This window comes from Nipponia nippon, unplaced genomic scaffold (genome assembly GCF_047370975.1).
Source record: "Nipponia nippon isolate SJK-2023a ecotype South Korea unplaced genomic scaffold, ASM4737097v1 scaffold_34, whole genome shotgun sequence".
Classification (NCBI taxonomy): domain Eukaryota; kingdom Metazoa; phylum Chordata; class Aves; order Pelecaniformes; family Threskiornithidae; genus Nipponia; species Nipponia nippon.
This window is the reverse complement of record NW_028262352.1, coordinates 3121454-3146753: the sequence shown is the minus strand read 5'-3', so window position 1 is coordinate 3146753 and position 25300 is coordinate 3121454. Positions and strand designations below refer to the sequence as shown.

Sequence of the window (25300 nt, the reverse complement as noted above, 5' to 3'; positions counted from 1 at the left end):
GAGGACCGGCTGAGCGAACAGGGGTTGTTTAGCTTGGAGAAGAGGAGGCTGAGGGGAGACCTTATTGCTCTCTACAACTGCCTGAAAGGAGGTTGTAGCAAGGTGGGGGTCGGTCTCTTCTCCCTAGTAAAAAGCGATAGTACAAGAGGAAATGGCCTCAAGTTGTACCAGGGGAGGTTTAGATTGGATATTAGGAAAAATTTCTTCACCGAAAAGGTAGTCAGGCACTGGAACAGGCTGCCCAGGGAAGTGGTTGAGTCCCCATCCCTGGAGGTATTTAAAAGACGGGTAGATGTGGCACTTAGGGACATGGTTTAGTGGTGGACTTGGTAGTGCTAGGTTAACGGTTGGACTTGATGATCTTAAAGGGCTTTTCCAACCTAAACGATTCTATGATTCTATGTTAAAGATGTTGAAATCTGAGCATACTACAGAAGATAAATATTAAATGGAAAAAAAAATAGATTTGGCACCATCTTCAGATAGCCTAAATTCACATGAGTTGTAGTAGCTAATATCCTTGTGAACTGATGCATGACTTCAGAGTTGAGCCTATTCAATAAGAACACTATGCTTGAGGACATTGGTGGAATTTCATAGAATCATAGAATCATAGAATACCAGGTTGGAAGAGACCTCAAGGATCATCTGGTCCAACCTTTCTAGGCAAGACCACAGTCTAGACGAGATGGCCCAGTGCCATGCCCAGCTGAGTCTTAAACATGTTCAGCGTAGCAGAGTCAACCGCTTCCCTGGGGAGATTATTCCAATGATTGACTGTTCTCATTGTGAAAAATTTACCTCTCGTGTCCAATCAGAATCTCCCTGGGAGTAACTTGTACCCGTTACCCCTTGTCCTCACCATGTGACTCCTTGTAAAAAGGGAGTCTCCATCTTCTTTGTAGCTCCCCTTTAAGTACTGGTACATGGTGATGAGAGCACCTCTAAGCCTCCTTTTCTCAAGGCTGAACAAGCCCAGTTCTCTCGGCCTATCCTCATATGGCAGGCTTCCCAGACCCTTGATCATCTTGGTGGCCCTTCTCTGGACCCCCTCCAGCCTGTCCACATCTTTTTTGTGTAACGGGGACCAGAACTGTACACAGTATTCCAGGTGTGGCCTGACAAGCGCCGAGTAGAGTGGAATAATGACTTCTTTATCTCTGCTGGCGATGCCCTTTTTGATGCAACCCAGCATCCTATTGGCCTTCTTGGCTGCAGCAGCACACTGTTCACTCATATTGAGCTTCCTGTCCAGCAGGACCCCCAGGTCCCTTTCCACAGAGCTGCTCTCCAGCCAGGTGGATCCCAGTCTGAGCTGCACTCCTGGATTATGTTTTCCCAGGTGCAAGACCCTACACTTGTCCTTGTTAAACTTCATAAGGTTCATGTTAGCCCACATTTAAAGAATTTAAAGTCTTATTCTTTGATTCTTTATTACTTGTTTGTTAGATTCAAAACCAGGTATACAACAGAGGAACCAACATTGCAATAGAGAAATGTGATTTAATGTAATCTTGTGTCTGTCATTCTCTGTTTGAGGCTGAGTAGCTTGTTGAGGCACTCCTATGAAAAATGTACCCACAGCTCTGATATCTCAAAGGTTAGTGCGGCCTCACCAGTGCCGAGTACAAGGGGACAATCACTTCCCTAGTCCTGCTGGCACACTATTTCTTATACAAAGGCAGGATGCCATTGGCCTTCTTGGCCACCTGGGCACACTGCTGGCTCATATTCAGCTGGCTGTTGACCAGCACCCCCAGGTCCTTTTCTGCTGGGCAGCTCTCCAGCCACTCCTCCCCAAGCAATGATCTGGATAATGAACTGGGAGGAGTGGCTGATACTCCAGAGGGTTGTGCTGCGTTCCAGATGGACTTGAAGACTGGAGACATGTTCTGAGAGGACAACAAAAGGAAGTGCAAAGTCCTGCACCTGGGGAGGAACAAGCTCATGCACCAGCACATGCTGGGGGCTGCCCAGCTGGAAAGCAGCTTTGCAGAAAAGGACCTGGGGGTCCTGGTGGACACCAAGTTGAACATTGGTCAGCAATGTGCCTTTGGGGCAAAGGTAGTGTAGTGAACCTGACTGGAAGACCACTGTACATCTAGGAGTTAGTGATCCACATAACAGTCTGAGTAGTCCCAGGCCTGTGCTGTGCCATGCTATGCTGCATGTACAGCGTGTCCTTCAGGCCTGTGTTGTGTTGCATAAATCCCTTGGACACATGATAAACTCAGCCAGCTCATTGTAACAGAGGAGCCTGCAGGCAGCTCCCACTTGGTACTGGTGATTACACCACCTGCGTGGCCTTGCCTTTATCTAACAGTGCAGCAAGAAGTTCTCATGAGAACATAGTTTCTGTTTTAACAGTAAAAATCCTATAATAACTTGAATGACCACAATGGGAGAATCTCTGCTATGGACAGTGTCTGCATGGTGTGCTACGTGTGGATCGGAGGTCTGTTTGATGCTACACTGCTCGGGGTTTCCAGCATCTAAAGAGACATAAGATTATCTATGCTATTCTCTCTATTATGAAGGGACTGGAGCGTCTCACCTATGAGGAAAGGCTGAGAGAGCTGGGTCTGTTCAGCCTAGAGAAGGCTCAGGTGGGATCTTATCAATGTATATAAATACCTGAAGGGAGGGTGCAAAGAAGATGAAACCAGGCTCTTTTCAGTGATGTCCAGTGACAGGACAAGAGGCAATGGGCACAAATGGAAACACAGGAGGTTTCCTCTGAACATACTGAAAAACTTTTTTACTGTGAGAGTGCCTGAGCACTGGAACAGGTTGCCCAGGGATGTTGTGAAACCTCTCTTTTGGAGATATTCAAAAGCTATCTGGACATGGTCCTGGCCAGCTCTAGGTGGCCCTGCTTGAGCAGGGGATTGGACCAGATGACTTCCAGACATCCCTTCCAACCTCAACTATTCTGTGATTCTATGACTGTATGATTCTATGACTTGTTTAGTCTCATATATACACAAAATCCTGTATCTGTCAATATATAAAATATTATATGATTAAAGGTTAAGATTTTCTTTAGTATCACAAAACCAGAATAAAAGCCTTTTTTAAAAAAGAAGCTATTAAATCCAAGACAAGGTTTAAATATAGGACTCTTGTTTGAAAAAATAAAATTGTGTTTTTCAGGCTGTGAAAGTAATCTTCAACACAATGCAAGTACAGACAAGGAGACAATGAGGGGTTTGAAGATCAGGAGACAGGGAGAGATTTCACAAAATGATACAAGAAAAAGAATTTTTTTTTGTATTAGCATTTTGTATAAACTGAAAGTTAACAACAATATGGAACAATGTGTAAAGGAAAGTGGGAAGGAGGCTATTGCAGAACAGAAAATAATAGTCTGCCTAAGAATCTGAAATACCAGTAACAAGAAAGTATGAATTTTTAAAATACCATATAACAAAATAATGTCAAATATGCCCTTAATATCATAGGTGGGAAGAGGAAACAGATAACAAATCTGAATGAATGGGAAGATGCTTGCTGGCTATTCCCATAGTAGAGAGATCACTCAAAATGTCTCACGTTGGAACACTAGTCCCAAACTAATAGGTGCCAACTCAGCATGGGAATTAAGAGATGTTGGAACCATGACAGCATCTATAAAAATGGATAGCAAGTGTCAGGTTTTCAGCTCCATAATCAGTTCAGATGACTCACACTAGACAGATTCTCAGTGTAATGACTGTAATGAGTTTCTGATATTGGATCCTCAGCAATATAAACAGAAATTAGAACATCTCAAAGAACCTGTTCCCCTAGCAACAGAGTCAGCAGGACTTATTTCAAGACATTTATATGTGATACAGCATTTCCTTTGTACCTAGCACATCAGTAACAGTTCTCACATTGGATCCAGATGATGTAGGTATCTAGCTAGCATAGATACAGATCATACATACCATTTTGACTAGCAGTTTACCCAGACCTTTGGATATAACAAGTGTTGACGCAAATCTGAAGCTCTTATTGCCACTTCATTTGTATCTAAAATTATTTCAGTGAGCAATTAATCAGTCTTGGCAATGCATCTTTGGCACTGGTAGAATTGATCTAGCATTTTCATTAAGGAATAAACATTAAGCAATGGTTCAGAGGCTCTGGATCTTCATCATAAGCTCCATACAAATCTAGAGAACTAAATATTATTAATGCTATAACTGCACAATTTCAAGGAAGTAGAACACAACCATACTGATACCTTGGAACTGATTACCCAAACACAAGACTGATGGGGATACACAGACTATCCAAAAAGGACAGTGGACTGTTTCATAAAGCAGTTTATTAATGCCACATTCTAGGCACTAGATTTGATTGACCTAGATTAAAGAAAGAATCTAAGCAACAAGTATATTAGCTTGGAGTCACATTTGAGTCACTAGAACTACCCTATAAAATATATATATATATATATATTTATATACCCTCAGAATCTTCTGCAAGAGTATATGTGAGTGATCACAGCAGATACTATTCTCCAAGATATTCTAAACCTCAATGCTAAGAGACACCATATGATTCTATATGCAGAAGCCACTTAGTGAAGAAACAAAATTTGTTAATCTGAACAACACTGAATGGAAATTTACATCTTAATAACACTACCTCAATCCAGCAGAAGTATGGATCTCAAAATTTATACACAAAGAAAGTAAACATAGTTTTTGACTCCAACTCAAAAACAGTGACAACAACTAGGATATCAATTTTGTAACTCAAGGAAAAAGTAAAATATCATCAGCCACTTCATTTGATGAATAAATACTTCAAAATCATTTAATCATGCAGTTTGTGATCATATCTTTCACAGTAGCTCAAAGTAACTAATACATGGGTTACAAATGTTAATCCATTCTGAAAATAATTCTTACTTTCAAATTCACAAAATAATTCTTGCTGTTTCTCAGCTAATATGCCCATTATAGTTATGAAGTATCAACAATAGGACCGCCAGAAGATTTGCAGTTTTAACAAAACCAACACTAAATCTAAGCACTATAGTTAATGCATTTTCAATCGGGTAATGGAAGTAATTCAAGTCCTTGTCACTAAAATCCTAGGTTAAACATTCACAAGAGAAATATTAACATATAAACATTTTGATGTATGTAAGAATATTTTACATATGAAGCTAAATTTTATTTGGCCTAATGTTCATTTTGCAAAGTACAACCTTATTCCTTTGCAATTTTGAGGCCCAATCCTGTATTGAGGCAACTTGTTATTACCAAGCATTCCAAACCCTCAGATGAGCAAAGTCCCTCACAAGTCTACGTTTGCAGGATCATGAGCTTCCAAATGTGAATCATAAAAAAGACAAAACCTGAAAGTCAAACAGTGAATTCTATTTCCTGCAGTATATTTTTGAAACTACTCTTACCCCAATGGTACATTCAGAGCCAGAAAGAGAACATTGAAGAGGTAGCATGTTGGCAGTGAGTATAAAAAGTTTGAAAGAGATTATAAATATACAGTAAAATGCCCTCCAAAAGGTATTTATTTCATAGAGTTATCACATGATTTAGGCTGGATGGGACTTCTCAAGGTCTCTAAGTCCAACCTTCACTCAAAACAGATCCAGTTAGAGTAGGTTGCTCAGGGCTTTGTCCAGTCAAGGTTTGGATATCTCCAGGGATGGAGATCCCATAACTTCTTTGGGCCCCCGTTCCAGTGTTTGATTACCTGTATGAGGATTATTTTTTTTTTTTATACCTACCTAGAATATCTAATGTTCCAACTTTTCTCCATTGCCTCTCATCCTTCCACTGTGCACCTCTAAGAGTCTGGCTCTGTTTTGTCTACGTGCTCCCATTATGTAGCTGAAGACAGCAGTAAGAACTCCCCGAGCCTTCTCTTCTTACAGCTGAACAAACCCAGTTCTTTCCATGTATGTATGTCATGTGTTCCAACCCCCTGGTCAGCTTGGTGACCCTCCACTGGACTTGCTGCATTCTGTCTGTCTTGTATGTCCAAGTCACAGGCTTTTTTTTGTCCTGACCTCACTAAAATTAAAATGTGATGTATTTAACTTCAGAGGTATAATGACTCCAAAAGAGGAGGCATCTATCTAACTTGACAACAGTAAAAGCAATGACCAGGACAGAACTTGAAGTATATCACTTATACATCACTTGATATATCAGAGGGTTGTGCTGCCATTCAGAGGGATCTCAACAGACTTAAGAAATGGGCTGAAAGGAACCTCATGCAGTTCAACAAAAGGAAATGTCAAGTCTTGCACCTGGAGCAAAATAACCCCAGGCACCAGGACACACTGGGGGCCCACCAGCTGGAAAGGAGCTTGGCAGAAAAGGCCCTTGGAGTCCTGGTGGACAAGTTGAACATGAGCCAGCAATGTGCCCTTGTGGCAAGAAAGGCTAACGATATCCTGGGCTACATACTGTTGCTAGCAGATGGAGGGAGGTGATCCTCCCTCTCTACTCAGCACTGGTGAGGCCACACCTGGAGTCCTGTGTCCAGTTCTGGTCTCCCCAGTACAAGAGAGACATGGACATACTGGAGGGAGTCCAATGGAGGGCCACTAAGATGATTAAGGGACTGGAGCATCTCTTCTATGAGGAAAGGCTGAAAGAGCTGTGACTGTTTAGCCTGGAGAAGAGAAGGCTCAGGGGCGGATCTTATCAATATGTGTACAAATATCTGAAGGGAGGATGAGCCAGGCTCTTTTCGGTGGTGCCCAGTGACAGAACAAGAGGCAATGGGCACAAACTGAAACACAGGTGGTTCCATCTGAACATAAGGGAACACTTTTTCACTGTGAGGGTGGTTGAAAACTGGAACAGGCTGCCCAGAAAGACTGTGGAGTCTCTATATATAGATATATTCAAAAGCTGACTGGACACAGTCCTGCTCTAGGTGACTCTGCTTGAGCAGGGACATTGGACTAGACCCTCTCAAAAGGTCCCTTCCAACCTCAATGATTCTGTTATTCTGTGACTTGTAAAATATAAGATTTTAAATGATAATAAACTCAGACTATATAAGCACATTGAAACTTGAATTCCATAAACATTCTAAAATTCAGCTGTAATTAATATGGGACTAAGAATATTCTTTAAGAAAAATTTATTTTAAAATTTATTCTAAAAATAGTAACACATAGCAAATTAGATATTGGATAGTAGTAATTTTTGCATACTCATATTTTCAGAAGTACTAATTTTAGAATCAGCAACAAACACCACTTTTCATCTTTATAAACTTTAAAATAACATATTAGTGATTTGACTACATGACATACCACTTCATCTTCAAATCCTCCAGCTAGTACAAGTGAATAAGCTCCATCGTTACTGCGTCCATGAATTCCACCAACATGGGGTCTGTGAACACCTGCTTCACTCACCTTAAATATTAAAAAAGAACAAATTTTAAAATGACTTTTTGAAACAACTGGCCTTCTGCAATAATTTTTCTGCTTAAAAATTATTTCCATAAGTATGTTTGTGTAACAGGATTGCCATTAAAGGAAATAATTTTATGAATTTTTAAGATTTTTTTTAAGAAAAAAAAACACAAAAGAAAGGACATCCAATGAAAAGAAAGGACAATATAGAACAGTGCTGACACAAAGATGAATAGGTACACTTTGCCCCTTAGGAAAAATCTTCATGATTCTTGCCGTAAGCAACATTTAAGACCAGATTCATGGTTGCTTAGACCAACTCAAAGAAGATACAGATTATCTAATTCAGTAGTATTTTAAATTTGTGTAAAAAATTATGCAAGAAAGATCATAGTGAGTCAAAATTTTTTTCTGAAAACTATGTCAAGTATTGTTAAAAGTTAACCAACTCAGGAAAATGCAATCACATTTACAGCCTTCTTTCATCTCTGAACATTTTCTCTTTTTCCAGTTCTGCCCAACTCCTGTACTTCCCCCACACACACACTTTTATGTGTGTCTTATTTTATAAGATTTTGCATTGCTTTGCTATTGTCATAAGAATATAAGTCATCAAACCACATCAAACCAGAGTTTCAGCTAGCCAAATATCCTGTCTCTGACAACAAATAAAAACAGATAGCTGGTCAGTGTGAAAACTGACTATACAAGTGCACAATGATATTTACATGTAAATTTTCTCAGTTTCCAGCTATGTGTGGCTTAGATTTCCTGAGCCAAAGGCATAATCTTTGCATTTCATGGAAGAGAAGTCAACCAATGGTTATTAATTTATCTATTTGAGTTCTGAACTCTTGCACACTTTCACAATATCCTACAGGAAAGAATTCACAGTATTGCTGCATATTGCATGAATTAGTACTGATTCCATTCATTCTTAATCTAGCACATGATCATTTCATTTGATGCCCCCTCCTTTTGCATCAAAAAAGAACATACAGTTGTTCCCTATTCACCTTCTTCAATTTTAATAGACCTCTGTAGCTTATACAAAAGCCATTCCATACCTTTAACCATCCTTGTTCTTCATAATTATATTGCTTTTCTTCTTCCTTTCTTAATAATTCCTAACACTTGATTTGCGTTTCTGACCACTACTGAGCACAAAGATGACATATTTAAAAATTTCTTTATTATAAGTTCTCTTTCCTAAATGATAATAATCAGCTGAAAGCCCTTTATCAGCTGTGAAAAGTTATGATTTTCCCCCCTCATCTTTACTATCCATGACAACTTAGCATTGTCACTTAACTGTCAGCTATTTGTCAACTTTTCCAGACCATTTATGAACATGTTGAACAGCACAGGCCTCACTACCACTCTGTTTTCTCCCATTCCATTAAACGTCATTTCATTCATTCCTCTCTCCCTTCTTTCATTTTCATGAGGTATCCAGAATTTGACTTAAAATTTAGATTTCTGCCCTTTGGATGCTGTATCCAGAAACAGTTCTAAGTCAGTTTCCTTCCAGGAAAAAGAGAGTTGTAAGCCTTCAAACTACATGACCACTCATAATATATAATACATGACATTTAAATATTCTTAAGCAGCTTGTTGCATGAAAAAAAGGAAGAAAACCATGAGACAACATTTTCCTTCTAAATTCTCATGAATCTGCTAAGAACCCATTTTTATACAAAAGACCAGTCGAATCAGAAATAAAAGTGTAACTAACTTTTTACATGGGAAAATGTTGATCTTTTTTAAAAGTATGCAGTTAATACGTAGCCATTATTAAATAATTATGTACAAATGATAACTCTTCTAATATCCACGCCCTACATGATAAGTCTTATCTGCTTAATTTTCTGAGAAAAACAAACCTCTTTTTACTTGTATTCCTGTTTGCAATCAGCACTTGAAAGTTCTGGGATCTATTTGAGCTTGTATGTCAGCAATGGAATCCTTAAAGAGATGAAATCCTAACTTCTGTTCCTGCTGATACTGGCTGATCCAGTAACAATAAAATTTGATTCCGAGATCTTGAGTTTGCAGAACTGATTTTTAAAACTTCCCCTATCTAAGAGAATATAATTTACCTGGAAACTAATTTAAAGATTAATGATTACAGAAGCACTTTTTCAGAATATAAATATGTTTTGAAGTATTTATTTTAGTTTGCTTCACAGAAAAGTTCTTCAAATATGGTAGGGATAAATCAAAATATCACAAAACCCATAAGAATAGACATTAATTTTCTCAAATGAGTAGTTGTGTGTAAAAAATCAATGAATAATTGACATTAACAAACACTGCAATTTTACATTAGAAAATTAATTTGCTTTGCTATTCTCTAATATCTGTATTGATGGTAGTGCTCACATCAGCACCAAAGTCAGACAAGATTCAAGGAACTTGTTTAGTAGTCAGCTGTTTCACTGTGAATTCTATTAAGGGGAGAAACTGAAAACTGTTGCTAAGGGGTAAAACCTCTGCTGTTGACCATGTTAGCCTGAAGACTTGCATGTCATACCAAACCCCAAATTATTCAGACACCCATTTTCCATAAGAAAACCAGGATTTTTTATAAATACTCTCTCTGGAGGCAATGGATGGGATGAAGACTTCAGAAAACACATTAGAAGAGGCTTTTGGTTCTTGCCGTGTCCCTCCTCCCTAAGGGGAAGAAAAAGTCTCTGGCTATTCCTCTGGCTATGGTGGGAATACTCCTGAAATATGTTCTTCTCCACGCTGCTCATTCCTGCTCCCTTTGTGCTGACACAGTATTTGTATAACCACAGAGTGAAATGGATTGGGAAAATTACCCTCTCCCACAAAGGATTATTTTTCTGCCAGATTACTTTCCAATATAGTTTATCATATGGCCTGAGAAACATTTGTGACAGAAAACAGAAGGGACAATGCAAGAAGTGGACATGGCTGGGTGGACTACTTCTTTCAGTAGTCAATACTGGCTTGTATTAGTTTAAAACATTCATCAGCCTAAAGGAAGGTGCTGATGCCAGTTGTGCATGACCCAAAAGGAACAGGTAATCACTTCATAGTGATACAATCAGAGGTGGCTCTTACCTTGGGGACAGTGGGTTCCACCCCCACCAGAACTTTAGAACCCTCAGTAAAATCTTATTTCTTTCCTGTGCTAAGTATGGATAGCATGCACACTAGCACCAAGCCTGGCACCACAATACATTGGAAGAGAAGTATGCACTGAAACAGGAACTATATTGCACCTGCACAGTAGCCCTCAGTGAGGATCCTGACCAGCTAATAAGCATTAGAGACACCACTGGATACAGTCAAATATTTTCTGAATTCTATAATCTGTATCCATAAGTGGGATGGATTGGTTCATGTTCCATAGCAGTAGACTTCAGAAAATGTTCAACTTCCTGTTATTATTTCAGTCGGGAATTTAACACGCAAGATATAAGTCCATCCTAATTATAGCAGGTTCCCCTTTAAAAATAGTAAGTACTATTTTTACAATTGTAATTAAGTTGTATTTTCTAATCAGTATACTTCAAATTCCACTAAAGTTGGCAGTATTTTGAATATTAGAATGAAAATACACTCTCTATATTTATTCCTAGTGAACAAGACAATTACCAATCCAAAAATCATTTTTGTGCCCCAACTGTACCTATTATTCAGATTTATTTCAATTACAAATATAAAAACATACCTGAACTCTGAATTTCCAGGTTGTCCCAACAGGGACACCAGGTATAGGACCATAGTGATTAGAAGGGACAATAGTGCATTCCTTAGTGCGACCAACACAAGCCATGCCCTAAAAAACACATCAGAGAGAATGAATTTTATCATATTTAAAATAATTTATAAAAGCCGATGCAGATACCAAGACATCCAACCATTATAGTAAACACTTCAAAATATATTAATATAAAAATTGTCGACAGCAGTTTTAATTAATGAATTAATTTTCATTTATTTACCTCTAGTCATCTTAATAATTCTTCAGATGTTTTAACTTTCAGTAGACAGTGTACAGGATTCAATATTGCTTTACAGTCTGTTCAATCCTGTACTGAATTTTGTGTAATGCATATGTAAACATAGTTAAAGATGTAACACATACATGAATGGTGAGCTATTTTTAAATTAAAATGCACTCTACCTTGCCCCAGTCTCTCTGGCTTTCAGTACTGGCAGATGGCATCTTTGCTTTCTTTTTACTCTGTTTGAGTTTTTCTCCAGCCTTTACAACTTCATTAGAATCATTTTTGCATGAAGGACAATACCTAAAATAAAAGCTTCAGTAAATTCTTTATTACTTAGTAATAATGGCAATACATTTCTTCTAAGTAAAATAGTGTCAAATTTGTTCATCCTGGCTAAATATTTTGAAGCTAGCAAATATATGACAGTTTTTAAAAGCTGAGGACTCAGGTTGAAAAAATAAACTCAAGAAGAACAAATACTGTCCACTTCTAAAACAAGACTTTTTTTTTTAAAGTAGGGTGGTAGAGGTGAAACATTTCACTCTTCTCGTGATGTACAAGAGGTCCCCACGTTTCCTGTATTCCCTCCTCATTTTCTCTTCCTTTCCTTGCTTGTTCAGATCACATAGGGGAGAGGAGAAATGAGATTAGAGTATACTGCTGACTAATGCTCATGGTTAATTTCCACATCTGCTTTTACTGCACCAAATCTCACTTCAGACAGCTGGATGTGGAACAGCCCTAGGGTACTACAAAACATGCATACATGTACACATGCATCCTTATCCTGCACCACCATGCCTAAAGCATCAGGAATGTGACTCTACTCAACAAATGGGAAGAGTATTAAACTCCATTTCTATATATTTCTTTGCCTCATATGGCATTGGGACTCATTCCAGCCACCATAAAACCATTACAGTAGAAAAAGGATAGGAAACAGTAGGAAACAGTGGCTAAGGCATAGGGAGGAAGGGAGCACACAGATCCTTTTATTGCTTCTAACAGCACTTTTTTCCCACTCCAGGAGTGCCAAGGCAAAAGCAACTGCCATTGCTTCTGGCTTCCATGGGCTGAGTTTGGTCCAAAAGTCACTAGTGGAAGAAGTCTGATCTATAATAATAACAACAATATATTTAGATTACTACTACTACTAATGCCTTATTTTTACTATATACTTTTTATCTTTGAGTATGAACAGAAGAACTAGTTACCATAGGGCAACAAGTCACTGTGTACAGATATTTCACAAGAATTGCCTGTGTACACACTCTAAACCCTCTAAGAAGATGGGAGCTACCTCAAATCATGTTTTTATTTGCAACCTAGAATTCATAAGGATACTTATTGCAGAACACAGTCGCAATTCACAATTCAGTTTAACACTTGGGGTCTTGGTACTCTTAAAGCAGCTTATTACACCAAAACCAAGAAATAATGTGAAAGTATTCTAAATTTCTAAAAATTGGAAAATATAGACTAAAACAATAATTTCCAAATCATACCTGTTCAATTTAAAGGTAAAGAAGACATTTTCCATAATTTTCCACTAGGCAAACTCCACCTGGACATTGACATTCAGGCTATGTTCTTTCCTGTTCAAATACGTTTTGAGGGTTGTTCTTTTTTAAAAAAAATTAAACTTAGAGCATGTATATTTTCTTTTTTGTAACCTTGTTGTGATTAATATTGGAACATAAAATTACTTTTTGCTGCTGGAATACTGGTATAGAGTCTTTTAGGAGTAAGGGGACCTGAAGAAAAATGGATGCACTGTCAGAGGACAGATACTAAATAATATTCCCTTTAATATTCTGGATTACTATAGTCATAGAATCATAGAATCATAGAATGTCCTGAGTTGGAAGGGACCCACAGGGATCATCAAGTCCAACTCCTGTCCCTGCACAGAACAACCCCAACATTCACGCCATATGTCTGAGGGCGTTGTCCAAATGCTTCTTGAATATTGTCAGGCTTGGCGCCGTGACTACCTCCCAGGGGAGCCTGTTCCAGTGCTCCACCACCCTCTGGGTGAAGAACCTTTTCCTAATATCCAATCTAAACCTCCCCTGGCATATCTTCCTGCCATTCCCTCGGGTTCTATCATTGGTCGCCAGGGAGAAGAGATCAGCACCTGCCCCTCCTCTTCCCCTTGTGAGGAAGCTGTAGACCACGATGAGGTCTCCCCTCAGTCTCCTCTTCTCCAGGCTGAACAAACCAAGCCGCTCCTCATACGGCTTCCCCTCTAAACCCTTCACCATGTTCGTGGCTCTCCTCTGGACACTCTCTAGTAGCTTCGTATCCTTTTTGTACTGTGGGGCCCAAAACTGCACACAGCACTCAAGATGAGGCCGCACCAGTGCAGAGTGGGACAATCGCCTCCCTCGACCGGCTAGCAATACAGTGCTTGATGCACCCCAGGACACGGTTGGCCCTCCTGGCTGCCAGGGCACACTGTTGGCTCATGTTCAACTTGCCGTCGACCAGAACCCCCAGATCCCTCTCCGCGGGGTTGCTCTCCAGCCTCTCGTTCCCCAGTCTGTGTGTACATCCAGGGCTGCCATGTCCCAGGTGCAAAATCCGGCACTTGCCCTTGTTAAACTTCATACGGTTGGTGATTGCCCAGCTCTCTAATTTGTCCAGATCTCTCTGCAGGGCCTCTCTGCCCTCGAGAGTGTCAACAGCTCCTCCCAATTTTGTGTCATCGGCAAACTTAGATAGCAAACCTTCAAGTCCTGCATCCAAGTCATTTATGAAGATATGGAAGAGCACTGGCCCCAAGATGGATCCCTGCGGAACCCCGCTAGTGACTGGTCGCCAGCCTGATGTAACCCCATTTACTATAACCCTTTGAGCTCAACCCATCAGCGAATTGCTCACCCATTGCATTATGTGTTTATCCAGCTGTATGCTGGACATTTTGTCCAGGAGGATACTGTGAGAGACAGTATCGAAGGCTTTACTGAAATCCAAAAAGAGTAAGAAGACTAAAAGTAGTCAAAATAGTTCTCAGTTGTTATACCCAAAAGTCAAGCACAGTCACAAAAGAACACTGTTTAAGGACTGTGACCAACTCTGAAGCGCTATAGCAGAGAACGCTTTCCAACACATGATTTGGAAGCACTAAGATCTTCAGCTCACTTACTTCCATAAGCAATTAGTAAGAAGTGAATGGACGTTGGGGCAGATTAGTCGTCTTCGCACAAAAGTAGAAAACCTGGGGATAGCTGGGATTCACATGCTGCCCAACAAAGACTGCTGAATAAAGATTATATATACCTGTGTACACAATCATTTTACATATACAAGAAATGGGAAGCACACAGAGAATAATTCCTATATTTAGTCCCAACAACTCATACATTTTGCAATATGTATTGAAAATATTTTCTATATAGTGTTCAAATTCAGCAGTTTCTCCAAACAGAGCAAATATGAGTAAAATTCTTTTCAGTTCAGGATATTCAAAAGGAAATGTCTATTTCCTTTTAAATCAGCAGAAGCATCTCAGTGTGCACATATACACAATGAAAAAACCCTCACCAAATGTCATAATTGAAGTTGCACATAGGTATAAATATAACTGGAGTCTGGGGAAACTGAAATATATTAGCCCAGGAAAAAAGGTAGAGCATTAGACACTGAACTCTAAACAAACTTACTCAATATGAGGCAGCTGATGTAATATAGTACACTAAGTTATTTACTTCCATAGAATGTTAAAACTTCTAAAGTACTTAAAATATTTTATATTTGAAGTGTGTAGTTCCACTAAAATCTATCACAAAGTGCAGTTCAAAGTTTTTCTTTAAAATATGTCCATAGACATCTATTGATGTATTCATAATGGAAAATTGAATTCTAAAGTTCTATTTATAAGTCACTTAAAAAAGATTAGCATTTAACATATTTTACAAGCAGGTTATAAGTACAAATGGCATGAGTTGCACATAACTGATACAGGTGCAATGTGGCATGGAGCTCAAGATGATAAGCTTCAATGGGCTGATGCTGGCTCCATGCAGAGTCAGCTCAGAATGGAGTTAGCTGAGTCCCCCAAGGCCTACTGGTTTGGCTAGAGTTACTGGAAATGGGGAGGAGTAAGGTAGTGGTTTTCTCACAGCAGAAAAAATGAATGAGGCAGCTATAGGATAAGGGAAGGGCAAGGAGACAGCAACAAGGGCTGAGATTGAGGGGAAAGAAAAGGATTAAAGGAGAAGCAACAATGAAGCCCGAATAAAAAACCCAAAAGGTTGGGGAAGCACCACTGTAGGTGATGCTAATTAAGTCTAATAACATCAGTTAATGTCACAGAGGTCAAACTGAACAAGCTAATTTCTGAAATTCTGTAATGATCAATAATGCTCAATACCAATAGTTTATGAACTATATTTATAAACAGAATCTTAACATAAAATGTAAATATGTTGACATACAGTGCAAGGATGAAAAACATACCAGAAATATAAAAGCTCTTCAGTAATTCCTCTAGTTGCAAATAACAAAGAGGTACCTTGTGTAGAATGGGAATATACATAAGTAAATCATCCTTGTATATTTACCAATCCTCATCTTCTGGTATCTTGCTTAAGGGAGGGTTCAGGCAGTATATATGATAAGCCATATTACATTCATCACAAAGGAGTTGCATGTGAGCATCCTGTTTTCCACCACACAAGTAACAGGAGCAAAAGCGACATTCCTTATCTGGGTCAGCCCTGCAGTGCTTGCATTCAGGGCCACTCTTTCCTATCAAAAAAGATAAAAAGCCACAGGTCTTAGAAAACTGATTTCAGATTTATAAATACAACATAATGGCAGAAGAATATATATATGTGTGTCCACATGAACATGCCATGGATGCAGTAGCTTTGCTATTACAATGAAGTCTGGGTTTAAAAAGATCAAGCCAACAGGAACAGTTTATACCTATATAACACTTATGTATTACTACATGACTAAGCAGCTACCGTCATTATCAACTTGTGTTCTTCAGCCTAACATTTATAAAAGGGTCATTGTCATTTTCCAGGTGTCCTGGTTTCAGCTGGGATAGAGTTAATTTTCTCCCTAGTAGCTGGTATAGTGCTGTGTTTTGGATTTAGGATGAGAATAATGTTGATAACACACTGATGTTTTAGTTGTTGCTAAGTAGTGCTTACACTTTTCAGCTTCCCCTGCTCTGCCAGGTGCACAAGAAGCTGGGAGGGGGCACAGCCAGGACAGCTGACCCAGGCTGGCCAAAGGGCTATTCCATACCGTATGACGTCATGCTCAGTATATAAAGCTGGGGGAGTTGGCCGGGGGGCAGCAATCGCTGCTCGGGGACGGGCTGGGCATCGGTCGGCAGGTGGTGAGCAATTGTAGAGTGTATCACTTGCTTTGTACATTATTGTTGTATTATATTACTATTGCTATTGCTATTACTACTATTCTACTTTATTTTACTTCAATTATTAAACTGTTTTCTCACTTTCACCCTTCCGATTCTCTCCCCCATCCCACCAGGGCCGGGGGGGAGTGAGCGAGCGGCTGTGTGGTGCTTAGTTGCTGGCTGGGGTTAAACCACGACACAGGTTAGGTTGCAACCTAGCCTATTGCTCTGCTACCCTGGCTATCAGGGAATGGGGGCGTGGGGGATGTAAAAAAGAAAGAAAACAGCTCTACACACTCAAACAGTGGCAACACAATTCACTGGCAGCTTGACTGCACTGAGTCCATTATAATATCTAACTAATTTTATGAAGACTTAGCACTTATTAATGTGAATGAATAGACTCATTTTGATGGACTAGGTCATGAGAAGATATTGTTCTGCAAGTTGCCTTGGCAGGACTGTCTGTAGAAGGACTTGAACAGAACTGTGAAACTACAGTCCTTTATAGTGTTGCAATTCAAAAAATGCACAGGGTTGATAAATAAAGAATAATACAGTTTTATTCTAATTTCATCAATTCAAGATAATTTTTATTTAAATCTGAAAAAATAGACAAGTTTCATCTTTATTCTTAGTAATAAATCATTTTTTCCTCTTAGTTCAAACAGTCAAATGAAAGAATACGTTTAATTATGTTGGTTTACTGAAAGTTAAGCACTTGGATCAGCCTACATTAGTGTTGTAAAATGACCAGATTACTGCTTTTATGCATTATTACATCAGCAGGACTCAATTCTTTACATATATGAGCATTGTCCCTATTTGAAAATGGTGCTTTTATAATGAGGCATTTTTCTCCCTGGACTAATGGAATTTCTTCTGCCGCATGTACAAGCAACAATTAAAGTGACCAATCAGCAGCTTCTCTGATTCCTCACCACCACTACTCCACCTATACACTCTTCCTACAGATCAGATCTTGGCGCATTCTTCAGCAGGAGTTTTCTTAAATGTAGATATTAATAAATCCTAAATGTATAGCTTAAGACCTATGAAGAGCAAATTACAACTCAGGAAAACTCCATCCCTCTAAAAAGTTAATATCCAGAGGGATATAAGAATTATTAATCAAGGATGACAGATGATCCCAGATCACCAATTTTCATATAGTTTATTTTTACAGAAATGGAATTAATGCTACCCTTCAGTTTCTGCTCATTTGGGAATTTGGACCAATGTATCCTTCATATAGTAACAGCATAGGTACTGATTCCTCAGCTAAGGTAAGAAATGTCTTTACAGAAAAAGGAGAACATTTAATAGTCTTATATTAAATGCAAAGGAGAGAGTAGGTAAATTGAATACATGTAGCAGAATTAACTATTACAGAAAGTGTCTGAAACAAGTATAAGTTTAGAAGGAAGACAAGACTTAAGAGCACTTGACCACAGCTCAAAGAACTGTAGCATTAAAGGAAAACAATTTTGGAGTGAGTATTTCTGTGTGAAAACCATCAAGAAAGACTATGGAAGTGAATCTGACAAACTAAACTATGATGATGTGATACAGGATATAATAATAACAACAACTAAGTAATGTGATGACCAGAGCACTTCCAGACAGCTGAAGGAACATTTTTCTTACTTCAGTGAAGAAATGGGCCTTGAATCAGAGGACAAGGAGTAACTGGAATGATTGTTTGAGAGTTTGGGTTGGAAGCAGGAAGCTAGAGCAGTGCTCTCCAAATTTTTTGTTTGCGCACCCCATCAGTAAAAAACTTTTGAGCATGCACTGCCAATATATGCATATTTATTTATAAATTATATACATGTACTACTGTACTAATATATTATGTACATTATAAAACATATACAGAAAAAGAAATTAAAAAAGGATGAGATAAAGATGAAATAAACACTATTTTAAATTTTATTTTATTTTATTTTTTAACAGTACAAAAATTATTTTCTTCCTGCACCCCAATGGATTGTCTTGCACATCCCCTGGGGTGCATACATCCCATACATTTGGTGTTCACTGATCTAGAGAACCCAGACACCTTTAATAATAATGGACAAATGACTAGTATGAGACAAAGTTTAAATTAGCTTCTCTTTTCCCCATATCGCATTTTCTTCAACCATCCTATGAAGTTTACAACTTGATCTTCTGGTTCTCTGGAACTACTGCAATATTTAATTATATCATTAACTTGGATAAACAGAACTGTTTTCTGATGCTCCCAAGCAGCTCTAGACTGTCAGAAATGCTATAAATTAAGAATAGCCTTTTCTTACTTTTAAAAGAAGAAGTGATCTGGCCAGGCTGGATCGATGGGCCAAGGCCAACTGTATGAGGTTCAACAAGGCTAAGTGCCAGGTCCTGCACTTGGGTCACAACAACCCCATGCAACGTGACAGACTTGGGGAAGAGTGGCTGGAAAGCTGCCTGGAGGAAAAGGACCTGGGGGTGCTAGTCATACGAGGAGCAGCTGAGTGAACTGGGGTTGTTTAGCTTTGAGAAGAGGAGGCTGAGGGGAGACCTTATTGCTCTCTACAACTACCTGAAAGGAGGTTGTAGCAAGGTGGAGGTCGGTCTCTTTTCCCAAGTAACAAGCAATAGAACGAGAGGAAATGGCCTCAAGTTGTGCCAGGGCAGGTTTAGGTTGGATATTAGGAAAAATTTCTTCACCGAAAAGGTAGTCAGGCATTGGAACAGGCTGCCCAGGGAAGTGGTTGAGTCCCCATCCCTGGAGGTATTTAAAAGATGTGTAGATGTGGTGCTTAGGGACATGGTTTAGTGGTGGACTTGGCAGTGCTAGGTTAACAGTTGGATTCGATGATCTTAAGGGTCTTTTCCAACCTAAATGATTCTATGATTCTATGATTCTGTGATTCTGGTAGGCCTTGAGGCCTACCAGATAGCATTTGGCTCCTGTTACTACTGTTATTTTAGGACAAAGGTAAAAGGATATAATAAAAAGTTTAGGATAGAGGAGAAAATCAAAATATATAGCCACTTTTATTACTTATAACAAACAATTTGCAAAAGTTTCCTCATGTCCTCTAACAGAGGAACCTCAAAGCAAACTCAGTGAGAGGAAGGGGAAGGACTGGGCCAGAAAACATCCTTTTCCCATTTCTGTTTTAAACTGGTTTCACAACTCAAATTGCACTGATTTCATTTGCACTGTTGTTTGGATAGATGAGCCTGTTCACCCCTACCACCACTGTAAAATTTAGTTGCATACATTCTTTCATATTCCCTTCTTTTGTAGGAAAAAACTTATCTAATGTTTGTAGTACAAATTTAGATTCTGATGGAAATTAAAGTAATGTGTTGATGACCAGTTCTGTTTTGTATAAAAGCATCTAAAATATGTTCTAGAGCTCTTAATTTCAGCACATTCTCTGACCTTGCTCCATAAGAAACTCATGGAGCATTTCAGGCCAATTCATTCTCTTTGAATTCTAGCTACTGTTATTAAAATACCAGTCTACTGTTTTTCTTATACAAAGATAGGAATTATGTGAAAGGTTTGAGAACAAGTTACAAATAAGGAGACAATTAAAGAAATAAGACATGACAGTAGTAACTGAAAATGAGTAGGAACTGAAAACTTGATTCTTATAGAATAAAACAGGGACCCAGTGCAGGAAAATATAGAATGTAAAATAAATAAGGCCTGAAGCCTAATCCATGACCTAAAGTTAGTGATAAAGTAATCATTTACATAAAACAGAACTTTAAACTTAATTCCACTGCACTGTAAGGGTGTACATAATTAAATAAATTAAATTAATAAAAAATTGAATAAATTAATCAAATTAATAAACAACAATAAATTAATAAATTAAATAATTGAATTAATTAAATAAAGCAAAGCATGACTATCTCTAAATTTAAAAATTTCTCAAACTGTCAGCTTATCAGAAAAATATTATTTTAAAATGTTGAGAATCACCCTTAAAGTGACTAAGAGAACATAAATAGAATGGATGGTTAGTTTTCATTAACTAATCTGAGAAAAATAAATAATAAACAAGTAAAAAAATAAATTGCTTAAATGCCTTCATTTATTGAAAATTACATTTCTACTTTTATGAATATATTTCCAAATGGAATTTGCTTTTTTAAAAAACACTGATTTTTAATATGACATCATTTCTTTAATAGTACACTGCAAATAAAGTCTTGTGTATTAATGACACCTACATACAATGACACAAATATTAGAATCATAGAATCATAGAATCATTAAGGTTGGAAAAGACCTTTAAGATCATCAAGTCCAACCATTAACCTCTCACTGCCAAGTCTACCACTAAACCATGTCCTCAAGCACCACGCCTACCTGTCTTTTAAATACCTCCAGGGATAGGGACTTAACCACTTCCCTGGGCAGCCTGTTCCAGTGCCTGACTACCCTTTCGGTGAAGAAGTTTTTCCTAATATCCAATCTAAACCTCCCCTGGCGCAGCTTGCGGCCATTTCCTCTCGTCCTATCGCTTGTTACTTGGGAGAAGAGACCGACCCCCACCTCGCTACAACCTCCTTTCAGGCAGTTGCAGAGAGCGATAAGGTCTCCCCTCAGCCTCCTCTTCTCCAGGCTAAACAACCCCTGTTCCCTCAGCCGGTCCTCGTAAGACTTGTGCTCTAGACCCTTCACCAGCTTCGTTGCCCTTCTTTGGACACGCTCCAGCACCTCAATGTCCTTCTTGTAGTGAGGGGCCCAAAAGTGAACACAGCATTCGAGGTGCGGCCTCACCAGTGCCGAGTACAGGGGGATGATCACTTCCCTAGTCCTGCTGGCCGCACTATTTCTGACACAAGCCAGGATGCTATTGGCCTTCTTGGCCACCTGGGCACACTGCTGGCTCATATTCAGCCGGCTGTCGACCAACACCCCCAGGTCCTTTTCTGCCGGGCAGCTTTCCAGCCACAGCCACTCTTCCCCAAGCCTATCACGTTGCATGGGGTTGTTGTGACCCAAGTGCAGGACCCGGCACTGAGCCTTGTTGAACCTCATACAGTTGGCCCCGGCCCATCGATCCAGCCTGGCCAGATCCCTCTGTAGGGCCTTCCTACCCTCCAGCAGATCATCAGTCCTGCCCAACTTGGTGTCATCTGCAGTCTTACTGAGGGTGCACTCGATCCCCTCATCCAGATCATTGATAAAGATATTGAATAGGACTGGCCCCAATACTGAGCCCTGGAGAACATCACTTGTGACCGGCTGCCAACTGAATTTAACTCCATTCACCACACCTCTTTGGGCTCAGCCATCCAGCCAGTTTTTTACCCAGCGAAGAATATGCCTGTCCAAGCCATGAGCAGCCAGTTTCTCCAGGAGAATGCTGTGGGAAACGGTGTCAAAGGCCTTACTAAAGTCCAGGTAGACAACATCCACATCCACTAAGCGGGTCACCTTGTCATAGAAGGAGATCAGGTTAGTCAAGCAGGACCTTCCTTTCATAAACCCATGCTGACTGGGCCTGATCCCCTGGTTGTCCTGGACGTGCCATGTGATGGCACTCAAGATGATCTGCTCCATAACCTTCCCCAGCACAGAGGTCAGGCTGACAGGCCTGTAGTTCCCTGGATCCTCCTTCTGGCCCTTCTTGTAGATGGGCATCACATTTGCTAGCCTCCAGTAAACTAGGACTTCCCTGGTTAGCCAGGACTGCCAATAAATGATTGAAAGTGTCTTTGTAAGCACTTCTGCCAGCTCCCTCAGTACCCTTGGGTGGATCCCATCCGGCCCCATAGACTTGTGTGTGTGTCTACATGGTGTAGCAGGTCACTAACCATTTCCCCTTGGATTATGGGGGCTTCATTCTGTTCCCCATCCCTGTCTTCCAGCTCAGGGGGCTGGGTACCCAGAGAACAACTGGACTGACTATTAAAGACTTAGGCAAAGAAGGCATTAAGTACCTCAGCCTTTTCCTCGTCCTTTTGGTGTTCAGAAGGACATAAGTGGTCAGATAATAATCTAAAATCAAATATAACTGTTTTTTTCATAGTTCTAGCAAGCTTGACACTTTCTTGCTCTACACAGCTAATGATTTTTCATTCTTAGATAATGCCAGTGTTAAAGATAGCAGTATTGACTCTTTCAGTCTTTTGCATCTTTTAAGAACTCAAATGAGATGTCAGTTATGATAGCAAGTTTTGTGATTTGGATACCTGCCTAGTAAGTTATCTCAGACCATGAACTCAGTCCATATAGATTATCTAAAATATCTGCCATTTACCTGCTTATGAGATTATATTCATAGCACTAATGTCTTGATATATTACATCAAAAATTTATTCTCAGTATGCCATGTAATAAAGTTACATTACAGTAAAAACTTTTCAAACCAAAAATCTGTGTAATAACAATTCTTTTATTACACACAAAAGAAACCTTAATTAAATTAATTCTGTGCTCTGATCCCTTATTTTTTTAATGCCATTCAAATATTTAACTAACAGTCTTAATCATACAATAAAAAAAGCATACTTTTGAAATCTCCATCTCCAAATGTCAGTGGATAAGCTCCTGGCTTTTCAATCTTGTACATTTCCTCTATAAAAAGGATTCTGCAGTCATTTATTGCATCTTCTGGGCCTCTGAAAAATAAAAATATAATAAAGTACATTGAACTCTGTTTCTCAGTCAGCCTCTATAATTGGCAAACCCTAAGCAAAGTATAGTTAACTCACATCTGTTTTATCAATGATAAAATAGTTTTTATTGACTTCACAAACATAATTCAATGCAGCGTTCTAACGTAGCAAAATCAAAACATGGTATACAGTCTACTTAGTGGCACAGATGAAGAACATCCCAACACAATGTTTCATTGTCCAGCTTGATTTTTCTAAGAATACTTCTAATATAATACACACCACAACAGTGATTTTATCTTAAACCAACACACAGTTATGCCTCATTTTGCTTCTAAATAACAGGAAACTTTGAATTGAAAGTATATTCAATTGAAAGTATATATGTATACATGCATATTTGTGTGCGTGCGCGCGCACGTGTGTTTGTGTGTATATAATGCAAAATATAGAAATATAAATATGTAATTTTTGGCTGGAGGAGAGAAGGGAAAGAAGAAAGAGGGGACAAGAAAAGGATGCCTTTAGTTAGACAAATGCCTTTCAGAAATAACAACAGATACAGTTTATCTTAAAGAATTGTCTAAGAGGAACTCATTCAGTCCCTTCCAACCTTGCTGTTTATGATTACTTAGATGCTGAATTTAGTTACTGTATCTCAACTAGGACCTTGGGACAGGGGATAATCACAATGATGAGTGGCTCTAAATCACATCAATCAAGGATTCCCTTTAAGAAGCTTTGTTACCTATAGGGAAATAAGCTACATGTGTGCAAGAAGTCTATAGACAGGTTTTTTTGACACATAAACTTTAATAGAGCTGGTCAAGAATGTTCCAGCAAATTGTTAGACCACATGCCACTATGTTATGAGAGCTATTTGGAGAAATGAACCAGAAGTAACATTCTGCATCTCAACAAAAACATGTCTTCAAAGCTCAAGCAGCAAGTACCAAAGGTTAGATGAAAAAAAGGTATTATCTTGGATATGGAATTATACCACATGAATATATATAAACATCAGTAAGAGAATCTATAGAAACTGAAATTCCAGGTCTAAATAGAAAAAATATAGCATTAGGACTGCATTATTGTGCACCCAAACAACATGATAATAGCAACTATGAGATGTTGAAGGCCATCAGACATACTAAGAAAGGAAACATAAAAATACTAGATCAGGTACTAGACCCGATGTCAAGATTAAATTTTTAGACACTGCCAATGATGGTTCCTTGGAGCAGCTAGCCAGGAATCCACAAAAGCTGAAGAACTCTTGGTCCTGAGTGACTTGGTCCACTGTGCAAGACCTGGTTCATTGCATTATTCCGTTGCTCTGTAATGATGTACTTAAATTCAGTATCTTTGCAAGAGCAAGAAAAGCCAAGTTACATTCAATTTCAAAAAGGAAAATTAAATAGAAATACAAAAGCTTCCTCAAAAAATAATTAAGAGTAAAATCTGTACAGGCAGTGTGAAGACTACTTAGACAAGATACTGGACACTGAGAACAAATGTGCACCACCTATCAAAATATCAAGAGTGAGTGAAAGGAATCCAAGCAAGGCTAAACAGCAGGGAAATGGAAATTACAAGAAGCAAGAAAGCATCCTACAAAAAGCAGAAGTTGTGTCTAAATGAGGAAGATAGAAAGGCTCAAAATCCATCAGGTTAAATGTAAAAACACAATAAAAAGACAGCAATCTACAAAATGCAAAAATGTTTGGAAAAGCACTGATTAAGAGCAGAAAGCCCAACACAATCTGTAGAACTAACAGATGATTGAAGTACAAAACTATGACATATTTAAAGATCTTTACTGCTACCTTCCATTATTGCTACTCTAATGAATTTCTCAAATTCATAATATATTTGCTTGGAGAAAGATGTATAATGAATCTGTAGTGAACTGATTTTACTGTTAGCCTT

The 25300-nt window shown here is 38.8% G+C and overlaps 1 protein-coding gene across 5 annotated transcripts in view; it reads right to left on the bottom strand.

Annotated features, from left to right (window-relative positions):
- LOC148054102 (E3 ubiquitin-protein ligase UHRF2-like) overlaps positions 1-25300 on the bottom strand; it is a 162431-nt gene that overhangs the window by 34455 nt on the left and 102676 nt on the right. For 4 of the 5 annotated variants that reach the window (XM_087770975.1, XM_087770972.1, XM_087770974.1 and 1 more), the window contains 5 exons: positions 23265-23374; positions 15945-16131; positions 11556-11679; positions 11100-11207; positions 7292-7396 (listed from right to left, as the gene is read on the bottom strand). In XM_087770975.1, the coding sequence (XP_087627101.1) occupies positions 7292-7396; positions 11100-11207; positions 11556-11679; positions 15945-16131; positions 23265-23374 (634 nt within the window). Of the gene's footprint in view, positions 1-7291; positions 7397-11099; positions 11208-11555; positions 11680-15840; positions 15896-15944; positions 16132-23264; positions 23375-25300 lie in introns of all 5 variants that reach the window. The other variant, XM_087770973.1, reaches the window with a different exon arrangement.